Source organism: Balearica regulorum, chromosome 1 (genome assembly GCF_011004875.1).
Source record: "Balearica regulorum gibbericeps isolate bBalReg1 chromosome 1, bBalReg1.pri, whole genome shotgun sequence".
In the NCBI taxonomy this organism is placed as follows: domain Eukaryota; kingdom Metazoa; phylum Chordata; class Aves; order Gruiformes; family Gruidae; genus Balearica; species Balearica regulorum.
Window position 1 is genome coordinate 2,833,136 of NC_046184.1, and position 16,328 is coordinate 2,849,463.

The 16,328-nt window shown below is 37.1% G+C and overlaps 1 protein-coding gene across 1 annotated transcript in view; it reads left to right on the forward strand.

The window, feature by feature from the left end:
- Positions 1-16,328, forward strand: part of CHCHD3 (coiled-coil-helix-coiled-coil-helix domain containing 3) — a 160,463-nt gene that overhangs the window by 48,870 nt on the left and 95,265 nt on the right. Inside the window, exon 4 of the mRNA XM_075757290.1 lies at positions 6,370-6,514. Within this exon, the coding sequence (XP_075613405.1) occupies positions 6,370-6,514 (145 nt within the window). The remainder of the gene's footprint in view (positions 1-6,369; positions 6,515-16,328) is intronic.

Below are 16,328 nucleotides of genomic sequence, written 5' to 3' on the forward strand. Positions count from 1 at the left end.
GCACCCATGAGTGCTGAAGGAGCTGGCTCATGTCATTGCAAGGCCACTCTTGATTGTCTTTGAAAGGTCATGGTGATCAGAAGAGGTTCCTGAAGATGGTAAGAAAGTAAATGTCATTCCCATCTACAAGAAGAGCAAGCAGGGAGATCTGGGGATTAGGACAAGAAGCAATGGACGCGTACTGAAACACATGAAATTCCACCTGAACACAAAAAACCACTGTGAAGGTGCTCAAACACTGTATCAGATTGCCCTAAGAGGTTGTGAAGTCTCTATCTGTGGAGATACTCAAAACCCAGCTGGACACACTTCTGGGCAACCTGCTCTGGCTGACCCTACCCGAGCAGAGTGTTTGAACCAGTGATCACACAAGGTCCTTTCCAGCCTAAAGGGTTGTGTGATTCTGTGAGAGCTGTGGACTGCATTTTCTACTTGATAAAGTAAGAGACAATCATCAAGCATTTAAAGGCTGAGTGAAAGAAGTTACGCTGCGGAATTTAGGAGTTAGTTAGAAGCTTTAGGGGTTATAAAAAGATAAGTGACTTAATCGTTGGGTGTTTGTTTACTAAATCACAAAAAGTACAAGTTTCAGGCAAGAATAAATTTTCTTCATAGTGTTAACTCAGAGCATTCAAATCCTAAAAGACAATGTTGTAGAAAGGCAGGAATTGTTGCTTTCTGTGTATGACTGTATGCTATAAAACAGTTGAGAGCATGAGATACTGTGAAGTGTTAATCTTTAGTATGTAGAGGTGCTTGTTAATGCTTTATGTGTATTTTCAAATAGCGCTACGGAAAAGTGATAGCATTGCATACTTTATTTCATTAAATCAGCTACTGTAACTAAATAGCCGTACACTTCTTGAAACAGTATTTCATAATTATTTAGAAGTTTTTTATTCAAACCATCAACTGTGTAGAAAAATGTATAGCCAGCAGCCTTCTCTGCTGTTTCAGCACGTTTTTAAAGCATTTTCTTTCTTTCTGTATAAATGATCAGTGTAACACATAATGTCTTTTGTCTGTTAACTAGAGCTTTGTGCTTAAGCGTGAGAACCATTATATTGAGCCTTTATATTTGTTGTAATTAAAAATGTCATTTTACGTGGTCTATTTATGTGGAATTCTTGCAGTAGTGGACTGTACTGACAAGTTGTGCTATTTAACTCCTTATAAATTGCAGATGTGCACCTATCTTTTTTTTTTATTTTTGGCTAGATAATAATATAATTTATTACTGTAGATTTAGCTGATGTTTGCCTTTATTCAGCAGCAGTACATGCTGAATGCCAGTAAAATGAATTTGTAATGTCAAGGAAGAAAACTACTGTAAGTCGATGCAAGCAAATGTTTGAGATCAGCACGTATCTGCCTTGTGTTTGTTTCATTAAGCTCCTACAAGGCACCCAATTATGTAACTCAAATAAATGAAAATTACTTCAAAATCCTACTTCTTTTGTTAAAACTCTGGTGAATTTAAATCAGTTGAGATGGGTATTTAGGACTTCTTTGTGACTAAAAGTTGCCTTAAATGAAGAAGTCTAGTGGGTGCTTCAGGAATTTAACTAGTTATGTTTTGTTCTATAGGTACGATGAGATACATTCCTGATTACACGAATGAATATTAGAGTAGATAGGAATGACTTTAAATTTTTGCTTTAAGGTGCTGCTGTGAGCAAGGCAGTCTTGGATGTTTTTGAAGAACATAAAACTAGTACTTTTTTGGCCTAAATTGTATAAAATTTGATCATGAAATAGTAAAAATTTCTTTTATGATAGAATGCCAGGCAAGGAAGAAAAGGAAAAAAGTAAAAATGTTTGCTGTACAGCTTTCTGTGACTGAGGTGACCTGAGTGTCTTGATCGAGAAGTTTAATAAAACTACTAAACACGTTGGCAAAGCTGGATACACAGATGTTGCCAAACCTTTGAGCTTATCGACGCAGAAAGGCAGGGAACTACTTTGGCTTGCAGCTATCCTCTAGTGAAAGAGCAAGTGTTTGCTTTTGGAGATGAGCTCATGAATTGCAGAATTGCTTTGTGACATCAAAGGTCTTGATAATAGGAGGCATCTAGGTAAGCCAATTGACAGGAGGAGCTGATAAACTCTTCATGGAGAGGAGAGGAGGAGGAATGTAGAGAAAAGTTGGAAATTCAAGGACAAATTCGAAGAATCAAAGAGACAAAGCTGTGAAAACTCTCTAGTATTTTAGAGCCAGACAAGAAGAAAAGTCATGTAGGAAAGAGCTCCAAGTGTTGCTGTCTTCGAAAAGGATTGCAGTTGATCAAAAGGTCCGCAAGGCAGATGGATGTGCAGACATACGGATCAGCAAAGAAAGCTTTATGCCAAAAGTCATGGAGCCAAAGGAAGCCAAGAAGTCAAAATGAGAATTGCTAAAAGTCAAGTGGAAGTTTTCATTTGCTTTACTCTGGTATGTTTTAAATGTAATAGATCTTTTGTTTTGTTTTGTTATGTTGGTAGTTTTTTCTTTTTTTGTTTTTTTGTTTTGGGGTTTTTTTCATTTACCAATGAAAGATCTCTCTGGGGAAGTAGAAGGCAATCCAGACAGCTCTGGAACAGTTGAAGTAAAATTAGTGGCAGAGGTGTAACAAATCTTGAAGAGAAGTTCTGTTGCTGACATAGAAGAGGGGGGAAAATAAGAGACAAAATGCATATTTGCTAATGGAAAACAGCAGCAGAGAATAAATACTTTGATTCCCCCAACATAAGAACCTACCTACTTTAAACCGACAGAAACACTACAGGCCTGTTCTTGTCAATGTCTGCTAAACGACTTGGCATCTTTAGAAAATTACTGGTTAAATTGGAGAAGGTGGAGATTTGTTGGAAATGATGACTGGAGATTATTAGTCTGGAAGGTGGTTAGTAATGGGATTTCTCAGAAAGCAATCTTGAAATTAATGTTAATATTTTTATTTCTGAAAGATGCATTTGCTACAAACTTTAATGATACTGTTGCAAAAGAAAGGTTAAGGTGTCATACGTGAGGAAATAAATGACTGACTCCTACTGACTGGTAAGTGGTATGAAAATGCAAATACTTCTGCTAACAAACTAACGAATATTTTGGGGAGTAAAAAAACCTGGGAAATACTAGTTAATCACCAAAGTGAAATCCTCTGGAAATGGAGCAGGTAGTTCTGCAACAGCTGCTGGGAGGAGCTGATGAGCAGGGAAACAACATTTCTTATAGAAGCCTGAAAATGTGGATTTTCTTTAAATGAAAAATTAAAGATGGGACAACGGGCAAGGCTGTTCTCTTAAAATGGTCTGTCCCCAAAATGAAGGTGTTTGAATGGGGCAAGTGTAAATCGAGTTTGGAGATTTACACAAGAACATTCCTACATCTCCAGAAATTGAACTTCTGCCTCAGCCTTGCAAGTGGAATAGGGAGAGCCGTAAGGTTTGGCTGTTTCTTTGTGGGGTTTTTTGTGAGGAGGGTTGTGGTGGTGGTTTTAGGTTGGTTTTTTTGGTGGTTGTTTTGGATGAAGTTGGTCAATTTATGCAAGGCGTTACTGCTTAGCTGCAAAACCGTTAACTATCTGATGACCCAGTAAATGCTTCCAGTTTTGCATTAAGGTATTTATGCTGACTTTTACACCATTATAAATGCATTTTTGAAGTCATCAAGAAATCCCACTTTAAGGAAGAAGGGTTGTCTGTAACTAGTAAAACGGAATTTGGATGAACTGTTACAAACAACATCAATGAAGTCTTTCCATTTTTGATGCAAATATTTCACATCATTATTGGTATTGCTATTAATGAGCAAACTAGTTTTAAATACTGTTTTTCATCTTCATATATTGGGAAAGAACATATTGCTTAACTGTTTAGTAAGATCTTCTTACATGTGGAGTGGGGGAAAAGGAGGTGGGCGGATAGTAATTTGTTAAAAACATATAATACATTATTACCAAAGGTGGGAGTTGGAAGTGAGAGGCTTTCCCTATGCTCCTGTGAGTTACTCTGTTGTGATGGAAGTTCCTTGGGAAATCGGTTTGGCAATGACAGGGCAATATGATTGCCAAAAAGGATGGCACAGAATCACATGGTGTGCTTGTAAAACAGTAACTTGTAGGATCAGGTGTAGGATTACTTTGTCAGGTGCCAGTTTTGGGTGTCCTATCCCCATCCTTTCCTGTCTTTCTGTGGTAGGATACAGCTGCTCATGGCCAAGAAGATACTCGAAACTGGGATGGCTAGAAGGTAATAGTGAGATACTTGGACTAATTTTAAATGGGCTGGTTAAGGTCGAAATAGCAAGTCTTGCCCTGAGTTCTCTGCTTGTGGGAAAGCAGTGTTATATAGCCATCCCTTCTGTCACTGGTGTGGCCGTACGCACAGCTGTGTCATTGTCTGCTAATTCCGTGGGATGTCCGCTCTTCTGATGAAGAGCTTTTTAACGACTCGCTGTAGGGTGGAGAGTCAGATGACTCGTGAATGTAGACGAGATTCTGGGTCATCGTCTTGTAGCAAGTTTGCAGCAAAGGACACGCGGAGTTTTGGCAAAAGTAGAAAAGAACATCCTGTCCCTCTGTAGCCTACCTAGCGGGGAAGCTGAATGTAACAGCAGTCAGGTTAAGCCATCAAAGGGTTTATCTTGACATTAGGAGCCCGTTATTTTTCAGTGTTAGGAAAACCGACTTTCTTCTTTTTCTAAGAGAGGTTGAGAGGAGACCTCGACAAAGGTTCATAATTCTAGGTGCAAGAAGGAGAAGACTCAAGAAGACTGAGTGTTAGTCGTGTCAAATACAGAAATAATGTGTCAAGAATTAGATCTAAACATCTCAGTGTGTTTTGGTGGGTTTTTTAAATTTTGGAGAGTTTATAACGTGGAAACCTCTGGCAGCCTTTTTCTTGTCTGATTTCCTGTACTTTAATTACTCTGCTAGGTACAGTATGCATAAACAAGAGACATTTTTAGGGGGAAACCACTTGTGGGAAGTAAAATCCAGAAAGGGTGAGGAAGGAGCTTACTTCAGTCTCTGGAAATGCTAAATGCTTTCTCTGCTGTCTCTCACAAGCAAAAGCTGCTGAGACTTCTATTTTGACACTTTTTTTTCTTTTTAGACAAAACATGATTTCTCTAATCGAAAAGACAACCAGCGTGTTTTGACTGCGCCATTGATTGTGTGAAGGATTTGTTATATCAATGCTGCTCGAATAATTTGGGGGACCTTGGGAAATCACTTAATGGAATTTGGTCCATGCCTGCATAATCTGACTTTTTTTGCTAGAGTAATTGAAGATGCTGCTTAATAAACTTTTTATAAAGATTCCCAGTTGGTTGCTGCATTTCAGAGGGTTGTGTCTGAGCACAGAAGTAATACATCTTGTAATTGTCTTTTTTCCTCCCCACCTCACTTAAATATTTTCCCTGGGGAAGAATCTAATGTACTGTAATGCTAGTACCTTTTACAAAGTGACCCTACTCATTATGATTTGTTCTCTGAAGCTCCCTTGACAACGTATAAATGCACTGAGAATACTTAAGCTTCCTCTCCATCACTCTTTCAAAAATCTATTTGAAAACCGGTGTTTTATACTGCCATTACTGTTCTGAGTTCCCTAATGCTGACTCTGTGTTCAGTGTCACAACATACATGCAACAGATAAGTTTTATTAGCTAAGCAATTTATATCTATGTATTTTCATGAAAATTAGATACGATGTGCTTATATGAAGTGCTATAGTGAAGATTTCAAATGTATTTATGGTTTGTGACATATAAATGGTGAGAATTTTCTGGGACTGGAGTTGCCTTTATTAACTCTGTTGCAACAAGTTCAATAGCAATTTTCATCTCATCTTCTCAAATTGCTGGGAAAGGTTTATTACGGTTGTTTGGTCTTTTTGCAGCTTGGTAAATAGCTGCAGTATTTAGGTTTATGGTGTGACCAGAGATGGGAAAGCATTACCCCATTGCAGAAAAGAATGGAGCTTTTAGCTGGAAATTGGTTGCCCACCAGCTGGTGGGGAGAAGGATTTTCCTGGAAAAAGGCTTCCTTAAAAACAGAACAAAACCAACCGACCAACGAACCAACCGAGCTCCGTGCATATTCTGTTACTTAAAGATATATTTTCATAAAGCTCTTGAATTGATTTGTATTTTGTATGATTTAATGAACAGTGATAGTAAGGCTTGTAGCTTTTGTGTATTCTGATTTTGACACTTCAATATGAAAGAAACTTCTGGAATTTTTAGCGAATATTCGTATTTATGTGTCTTGAGAAGCCGGTAATAATGTATTACAGTGACTGCTTTTAAAGTGACTGTGCCTGTGTCCTCTTAAACTACATTTGGAAAACATACCTTCAATCTAAGTTTCCCTCCACCTTCTGTAGATTGAAACAAGAGCAAATGTACGTACGTGATGAGTTTGGCAAACTTCTGGAACGAGAAAGGATTTCTTCAAATGAACATTTGACTCGAGCCATTCTTCGAGAGAGAGCTGCGACAGAAGAGGAGCGTCAGAAGGCACAGCGTTTTGTAAGTTCAGAAATTTTTCTTGAAGTCTCAGTTTTTTCAACCAACCATGTCTTCAGACTTGTTTCAAACTGTTGGTAGAAGAGGAAAGCAGATCTCTTGTTATTTTTTTGTTTCTTTATTACCACTTAATATTATGTCATTTTAATTTTATTTCTTTTTTTGGGGGTCAAGTATCTCTGTCTTAAGAATAGCTGATTAGAAAGAGCTGAAACTTTCTGAAGGTTGCAAATATAATATGTTTTCTTATGTGTGTAGATAATATTAAACGTCTTTTTTTGAGAGGGTTTAAAAGCAATATGATAGGCTAGGTCTTTTTATTAAATTTGGTTATTCTATGTGAAGAAGTTACAGAATACAAGAGAACTTTTTTAGAAATTAATTACTTCACATTTAAAGGAAATCCATAATATTTCCAGGCAAGAAATCTGGCTAGCAATGAGAATTCAAAAAGTATCGTTTTTGAAGTCTCTTAAGTGCTAGAAAACAGCAACAAATAGCCTAACTTTTGAGGATTGTTTCAAACCTTGGAACCACTTACTGAAAAATTCTGTATCAAAGAATCATATTTCATTAGAACTGATGTATAAAAACCTCCTGATGAGGAAGTTATAAAATATGGCTGGCTCTTTTCCTCTGAAAACTGACACTATATATTTCAGTCTGTTTCAAATGTCTGGCAGATTTATAACTTCTTATATATAGTGGTTGCTATTGAGTTGGTATTGAGTCTATATTGGCTGTTCTTTGTAACAATAATTGTTATTCTCTGAGGTATGAATAGGCCATCTTTTTTGTTTTTTAAATTACTTAAATAGTAAATACATTGGTATTTTCAAGAAAAAAAATTAAAATACTTATGTAGGCATTTCTGTTAAAATAAATGGGATTACTTATGTCAGCAACTATATAAATATTTGTTTGGCCCTCTGAAATAAAATCAAAGCTTTCTAAAGGTTTATTGGTTGGTAACATAGTAAACCAATCACTTCAATAAGCAATAGCTTCATCTGTGCGAGGTAAGTAAAAATCTATTGCCAGTGTTGTTTTTCCAAGTCACCATTTAAAACCAAACAAATGTCACCTAAGTACATTTGAGTATTAGTATCTTTTACAGACATTTCCCAAAGCTTTTTCACCTCTATAGTAATGTTATTGCTGAAGAATGATTACAGTAGGTAAACAATTGTTTAATATTTTGTCATTTTAAAGTATGAGAACAAAGGAAGATGGAGAGGAATTATGACCAATGCACAGCCTTAGTCTTATGCCTTAAACCCTTGGATTCTTAATATTGTGCAGGAGAGATAAGGGGTTTGTGGCCTCAACCTGACGAGGAGCTGAAGATTTATAATGGCGAATATTATTTGCATAATTACCAGGAGGTTTGCATCTTTCACTTACTACTGTAGTTAGCACTATGCTTTTGAGAAGCACATGATGCCTTTCTCATCAGCCAAAAGCTTGAGAGATTTCTTATTAAGGATATCAAACTGGTTTATTTAACCATTATGTCAATTTTATTGTTAATTTTTACTTACTCTAGAATATTCAAGTTAGCATTGCCTACATGAAGCAATTGGGAATTGCTGTTAACTGATGTTGAACCTTATCAGCCCAGGGAGTGCTGTTTCAAGGTGTGTGGTATCGTTGCACTTTAAGTTGGAAGAAGAACCTACAAATGGAGCTAATGAAATGAAGGAAACACCTTAAAATCCTACGTAAGGATGTCCCCTCATGTGGAGGACAGCATGACTCGCTGCCTTTCCATGGCGATGGCATCACTGCCTGGCGTTTTAGAGCTGACTACCAAAAATGTGTTTTTGTGGAAGCCTAGGCACGTCAGGGCATAGATATTGCACATCAGAAGAGAAGCAAGGTATCTGAGCTCTGCTAGTGACTTATGTAGCCCAGTGTAGTCATCTCCTTTTTGTTCATTTTACTGTTTGCATCTGTGAAATTTTAAAATATCTTGAGGTTCTTTGGTGCAAATCAGTATGCACATTTGCTATTACTACTGCAAACTTGTCATCTCCACTATAGTTTGGTCATTCTTTGAAGTTTACTGTAAGATAACAAAGTAGCAAGTAGTTTTTATGTCCTTAAAATGGGTCTAAATATTAAAACATTGAGTAATTCTCACCTTCCTTGCATGTCCCTCTACATGTTATCTTGGTTTTTCTGTAGATGGTCAGTTTTTATTCCCTTGGCTTCATTGCTTATGCTAGTTGTTCATTGGTTTTATGTATCCAAGCTGAATTTATAAAATTCGTAACATGGCGGGGATTTGTCTGTGTGCACTATTTGTCAGCTAGAATGAATAATTTCACATGCTAGTAACCTGCTACAGTAGGTTTATATTTTATATAACCCAGATTTGATCTGGCCTGCCAGATTCTTTTTGGAGAAAAAAAGTGTTTCTGAAATGTTGGTAGCATTATATACAACGTTAATTCCTTTGCTGCTGCAAAATACTTTAAGTAGTGCATAGGAAAAGAAATTATGGTTAGAAAGGAAGAATTTTATTTTTTCTTTGTAAAGGCTGCTAATTCCGTTTTAATAAATCGACATAAAATTGTTAGATTGAAGTAATATTTTCTATTCTTAAACAATTTTTAACACCAGCTGCTGCTTATAGCTTCAGAGAGAAGAAACTTTTCAGTGTTAACAACCCAAAAGTTAGCATTAACTATTCATACAAACAAACTTGGTAAAATGAAGCTAAGATGAACAGCTAAAAGAGTAAAAGCTTTGCAGGTGCCAAGAACTACAGAAAGTTGTTTATCTCTTTAAGCGAGAATATTCCACTTCTCAGAAAAAGAAACCTGAAAGAAGTCAGCAGAGCTTGGACAGCATGGTAAGGCAAAGGAGGGTGGCATCCTTAACAAACATCTGAAATAATTTTGAATTGAGCAGAATGAGGAGAGTTGTGACACTTGTTAGGCTAAATGTTAAAAAATTAACCCCCAAAACCATAAAGTATGACAAAAAAATTTTAAAGAACAATTAACAAAAGATATAAAAGTTAATGCACGCACGCACGTGTATATGCACACTCCCACCCACCATGGCACAGGGATCCTACCAAAGACTATAGACCCAGGAGAAGATTGGAAGGTATGAGCAGCAGGCAGGAGAGATGAGGCCGTTGCAGCAAAACACCCTGAATTAATTTTTTCACGTATTTCTTCAGAGTGGAGGAACTCCTAAAAGTTCCCATGCCAAAACTTTGTCTTCTCAAACAAGGTCTGAGATGTGGATTTTCAGTAGAAAGCGTTAAGGGAAATTGACTGTTTTACCGATAACAGCTCTTCAAGCCTGGATGGCATTCATAAAAGCTCTGAAAGAAACTCGGAGATGATAGATGAGCTAATGATAGCTGAACTACTTATGTGCTGTGTAAGCTGTTAGGAAAAGCTCCCTCAGTACAAGTGGACTGGAAAGTGGCTGATGAGGTGTCAACTTCGTCAAATACAATTCTGGGGGAGATCCAGAGGTTTACAAACCAGTAATTTTGATGTTTGTACCAACCAAGGTAGAAATTACAATTTAGAGTGGAATTTCCAGACCCTGACCAAAGCCCTAGAAATCCCTCGTGGAGTCAGTGTGAGGATTTGTTCAACTGTTGATGCTTAATTCAGCAGAAATAAATCCAGCTGCTGTTGAGTCCTTTAGTAATGCCTTCAGATGTCATTGACTTTGAGGAGTATTTCAGACATAGCCTAACTTTCCTTATCCCACAGCGTTTGGTCTAGTCTTTAAAAAGCAATGCCAGTGAGACTCAGTGTGCTGAAGAGCCGCTGAGGTCTTGCATCTCCTCTGGCTTCTCACCCATCTCTGGCTGTGTGATCCTGCTGTCCCCATTGCAGTGGGGTTGATACTTGATGCTGAAACGAGCTGACTTGGGAGAAGTTACTTTTTTTTCTTTTTTTTTTTTTCCTCGTTTTCCCCCCCTCCTGTCTGGCAAGTGATGTGAACTAGCTTATTTTGAAGGGTCAGATGTACATCGATCTTAGGTGTAAGGATGCTTTGCTGATGAAGAATTTTTTCACCTCTTTTTTTCTACCTATTTCCATCTCTGCACTGCAGTTCACCTTCTTTTCTGTTGTGTTGGTGCAGATGATGTGGATTGAAGCAAATACATTACAAATCCATCCTAGAGGCCTTTTTCAAATGCAGACGTGCCCGCAGCCATCTTTATAGCTTGCCTACAAAAATAGCTGAATTGAGGAAATTGCAAACTGTGTATAGAGGGGGAGTTGTTGGGGGAAGAAAATGAAAACTTCTTGAACTGGCCTCGCCACCAAAAAGGGTGGTTTTGTACCTTTAGCTTTACTTACAGTCAGTTTTGGGACGTGATATTTGCAAAGTATCTCTGAGTATTTCCACCAAAGGACAAAGTGCGCTGTGTGCTTGAAGTTGTCATTGAGAATTGCCTGTAGCAGTGCAGCTGATAAAAAATACTTATTTATTCCATACGCTTAGAATCATAGAATAGTTTGGGTTGGAAGGGAGCTTAAAGATCATCTAGTTCCAACCCCCTGCCATGGCAAGTATATATTTTTTCTGCCCATCTTCCTTGAAGGAGGTCTTCATAAAAATTAAGTCTTTTATTTCACTCTAGCCATAAAGAATTTTGGTACTGCTTTGGCCCTCTTTAGCAAGGATCGGTGAAGTTGAAGGCCCCATACTTCTGACCGCTCCACAAATACTTGTATTGTATTTTACTCGGCCAGCAGACCTGTTCTTTCCAGTATTTATTATTGGAGATTTTTGCTGCACATCTAAAAGTTGTGGATAGTTGAGTTGGGCATAGTCTTCTTGAGTGTCTTTAAATGTGGTAGCTTTGCCATAAATAGCTTATTGACGTTCCATCACTTGAGTCATTATGAGAGACAGGGTGAGATGTAGAGAATATGGAGTAAACAAAATCAATAGCTCTCCAAAATGCAGAGGACCTGTTGTATTTCCATCTCCTTATAATGACCTGGAGTTTACTGTTAACGTATTCGCTTCACTGTCTGGACTGAAACGAGCTGTCATTAGGACCCTATATGTTAGAAAATGGTTTTATTGAGCTGCCAATGACATTAAAGTCTCATTTCCCTTTGAAGAGGCACAGAAATATTGTTCTGTTCATGTGCTGTAACCATAACATTAAAATTTGATTATTGCTATCATTAGAAATCTGTATCCATACTAATACAATTATATATATTTCCCCATGTATTGTTCCAGGTTTTCATTGAAATACCTGTAAGAGAATGAAATCTGTTGTTGCTGAGGTTTTTTGTTTTGTTTTGTTAATTATTTTCTACACAAGAAAGTCTATTAATAAATTCTGTGTTCAAAAAATCAATTTGGGAGAAGTATCCTTATATTAAAAAGCACTTTTTGCACCTTAGGTGAAGGTGGTAATCAGATTATTGGATATTTTTTCCTAGCAAAATCATGTTTGAAATGTATAATTCTTCTTTTACTTCTCTGAGCACTGAAATCAATAGACAAAATACATTCCTCGATCTATTAGAGGTGAAGCGTGTTGAGTTACGTTAGGACCGAATTTGACCTATTGTCATAATTGAATACATATTGTTAAAATAGAGTGTTTCACTCTTCTGTGTCTCAACTGTTTAGATGTTTTCCTTATCATCCTTGGGTGGCTGGTCCTAGTCACTACGTACGTGGGCTATGCAATGACCTTTTAGTCTTGCATTTATTTCTCCTGTCCTCAATTCATTAGTTTTGTCAAGAGGAGGTCCCCTGTTTTCCATAAGCAGATTATATTCTGACCCTTCCTACTCTTTCCAAACAGTCCTGTGCTAACCATATTTTAAGGATGACTTCACTAGAAAATACTGGGGGGAAGAATTACTAAATGAGTTAAGGCATTAGTTCTCAGGAGAAAAGAAGTCTGTTTACAAACCTACAGTATTTATTACATACCTCATTTAGCTCATTCATCATTTTAATAGAAAAATGAATCTTTTTAGATGATTCTGAAATAATTTGAAGTAAACTACATAGCCTGAGGCAAAACATGATTGCTTACTGTAGGGAGGGCCAAGCTGTTTCTGAAAAGTACAGTATGATTGGTGACTATAATTTACAATTTATGATAGTAAAAATATTAAAGACTCGTATTTGAAAATTAGTCTTAAGGTTTGGAAACTGCATGGTACAAAATTAAATTTAGTGACAGTTCTTTTGTCTCTTGTTCTTCAGTTTTATAATTTAGACAGACTTTCTCTTGAAATCTTGACAGTAGAAATTTTTGGAGATTTACTCATGAGATCTTTTTTGGGTTTATGTACATTGTTCTTTTTTGCCATGTGCTGCTGTTCTTACAGTTTAGAAATAACAATTTTGGTGCATCAAATAGTCTTCTTGCATTACTACTCTTGTGATGCAGGCAAAAGTAATGTGGTTTTGGTTGTTTCTGTTGTAGAGGACAGGATAAAAGACCAGAATGGAGGAAGAAGTTATTTTTTAATATTGAGAATGTGATCTAGCTCTCTTTTTTTGTTTGGTTTTGTTTTGGGGAAGAGGAGTTTGGTTGCTTTTTAGAGAAGGAAGCAGGATACAGTGAAGAAGTCATTTACATTTTGCAAATATTAAACTCCATTGCACTGTACGTGCTCATCTTTGTTTGAATAAACATAATATCATGGATATGGCTTATGTCTCTCCTGGCACGCATTTCTTCTCTCACTGACTCTCTCTCCCTCTCTTTCTGGCATTTCTACTTCAGCGGTAAAGTGTTTAGGATAGGAATCTGGCTTTCTGTCTTTTCTGGCGTGTTAAATAGATGATGTGAAACTCTACTGTATGAAAAAGAAGCTGTTGCTATGTGAATAGAGATCAAGAATGTTTTTTCCCAGCAATGCAAGAAATGGAACTTCCTACCAGATATTTGCAAATCATGAATGGTTTTCTTATCTGGACAAATATACGTGCCTTGCGAAAATGGTGAAGACCCATTTGCATGTCTAAAATTACATTATTAATAAGAGTGAACAATTTTCTCCCCCCTTGATATAGTTAAACAGTAAAAATAATTTAAAATAACCTGTGGGTGATGGTACTATTTGTGCTGTAGGTTGTAATCCCAGTACGATCTCTGTCATGTGAACTGTTAAACAAATGTTTTATTTCGTCTCTGAAACTGCCATTAAGTGTCTGTGAACTAGAATAAGAAGTTGCTTACCTGTATCTCTCCTTTCCCTTTACAACATCCATTCTGACATTTAAAAGATATGTCTCAGTAGAACAATACAAATAACTTCTTCCTTCCTTCAGTTTTTCACTTGGCAACAGGTTATAGATGTATATTTTTAAAAATTTTTATACATAATGGTTAATTGTTTTTTTTCCCCTCTATGTCAGATTTTGACAGAATGGAAAAACACAGTAAAAATAGAAAATTTTGAAGGCAAGTAAAGTACATACAGTGAGCATTTATTCTCTTTAAAATTTCTTTTTGAATGGTGAGAGGAATGTGTTTTGATAGTCAAACAGCATTTAAAAGCATGCTTTTTTTTAATTCTCATATAGCAAAACCCAAGATATTTGACAGAAGCAAAATTAATCACTGTGTTATCTCAGCATCCAGATTAAGATCTAGTGCTTTACAAAGCCTGCTGCTCCATCAATTTGTTCTTTTGGTTGAATTCAAATTGAGTTCATTTTTATAGATTCACTGCATAATACTCTCCTCTCTCCTCCCTCATTTATTAACCAATTTGTTCTTGCTACTCCCTTTTTATTGAATGGCTAGCAAAATTGCCATGCTAACTTTTCAAATGAATATCATCATTCCTTGTCATGCATGGGCAAAAAGTAAGCGTTTTAATCCTTTTTACGTATACCTTCCCTTCTTCCAGAGAGAAGACCCATTTTTTCCCCTCAAGATATCTTGAAAAGAATGTTTTAAATAACATTCTCTTGAAGCTTTGAGCACAATGCTTGTGTATAAATATTCCTAGCCAGACTCCTTTTGATTAATTCGGGGCCTTTGGAGCATGCTCACCCTGCCAGTTGTATGACACGTCTTGATGACTCTTTGATTTGGCTCTTGTCTCGTGGCCTTGTACGTGCATGGGACAAATACATGCAATGGATTAAAACATGTTTGTTTGAGAAGCCTTGAAACATAATACCGTCAGTCGTCTTCATTTCAACAAAACAATTTGCTGGGTCTTCAGGCTCTCATTCTGACTTTCATTTAATAGGTGTTTACTCTCAGATTAAGTTAATTTTGGCTAGGCAAAGGTTCCCTTGTCTCCTTTAGAGTACTCTAGTTATCTTCCTTCTTTTGGGTTGAATTAGAAAACTTTGGACAATATAGGTTGTTTGGGGAGCAGGGGTTGAAAATTCGGAGCAATTTGTTTTACTGATGATGACCTAAACAATTGGAAAAAAAGCCTTATTTCATGATATCTGTAACTTAGCTAAGGACTCTTCACTTGTAGCATGGGTATTTTGTTTAGGAACACCAGCTGAAAGAAGGGAACCAAGCCATTGAAAGAGGACAGTTTGGAAAGGATTTAGCCACCTACGTATGAAAAAAAAGTCACTATTTATTAAAAAGTTACTGTATTGATTAGTGGTCTTGATGTTGCTCTTTTATGATATTCACTCTGTGTACTGTTGTAGTATTTGCTACAATCAGGATTCTGCTTATTCTGTTGCAAGCAAATTCTGAAACAGAGGCCCTTCCTTTTGAACTATTGAGCTGGAAAAAAAAAGGATTTGTTGTGAGTGGCAGTAAGATGACAAAGTGGTACATGTGATGTTCCTTATGGCATAATTTAATAGCTCTATTTTGTAGACATCCCTTTTATTTTTATATAATTCCCCTTAATTTTGTATACCTCCCCTTTTACTGAGAGCAGTTGAGAATCTGGATGCTGAGTTTTGTTGACAGATCCTGTTTTGGAGTGAGTGGGATATGTGCTTCTTACATCTTGGAGATCCTGGAATAATGGAAAATTTCTTTCATGTGGGAGATAATTTAATAAGTAAAGCGAAAGCTGCACACGCAAGCAAAGCAAACCAAGGAATTCATTCCCCACTTCCCATGGGCAGGCAGGTGTTCAGCCATCTCCAGGAAAGCAGGGCTCCATCACGCGTAACGGTGACTTGGGAAGACAAACGCCATCACTCTGGATGTCCCCACCTTCCTCCTTCTTCCCTCAGCTTTATATACTGAGCATGACGTCATATGGTACGGGATATGCCTTTGGTCATTGGGGTCAGCTCTGCCAGTTGTGTCCAACTCCTTGTGCACCCCCAGCCTACTCGCTGGTGGGGCGAGGTGAGAAGCAGAAAAGTCCTTGGCCCTGTGTAAGCACTGCTCAATGATAACGAAAGATCTCTACATTATCTACACTGTTTTCAGCAGAAATCCAAAGCACAGCCCTGTACTAGCTACTATGAAGAAAATTAACTGTATCCCAGCCAAACCCAGCACACACGGTTAAGTCTGTGGGTTTTGGGTTTTTTAAATATAGATTATTTTTTTTTCAGTCCTACCATGTATTACTTGTACGATATATTCTGCAGTAGGCATGCCAGTATCTGCATGGAGGAGAAACCAGTCTGCCTCCTTTCTTTTTTTAAAGGAGGGAAGAGTTTAAAGTATAAAGGTTAATAATTTTGGAATGTTAATATACCATTTTATTTTGGTAATAAAAAATATTCTCTTGATAGTACAATCCTCTGAAGACTCGAGGGCTGTTTAATTTCACTGTTCCCAATAGCACAGTATGTCATCTCTGTCCTGCAAAGTGCAGTGGAGTTCGTAGCTGGAAATTCA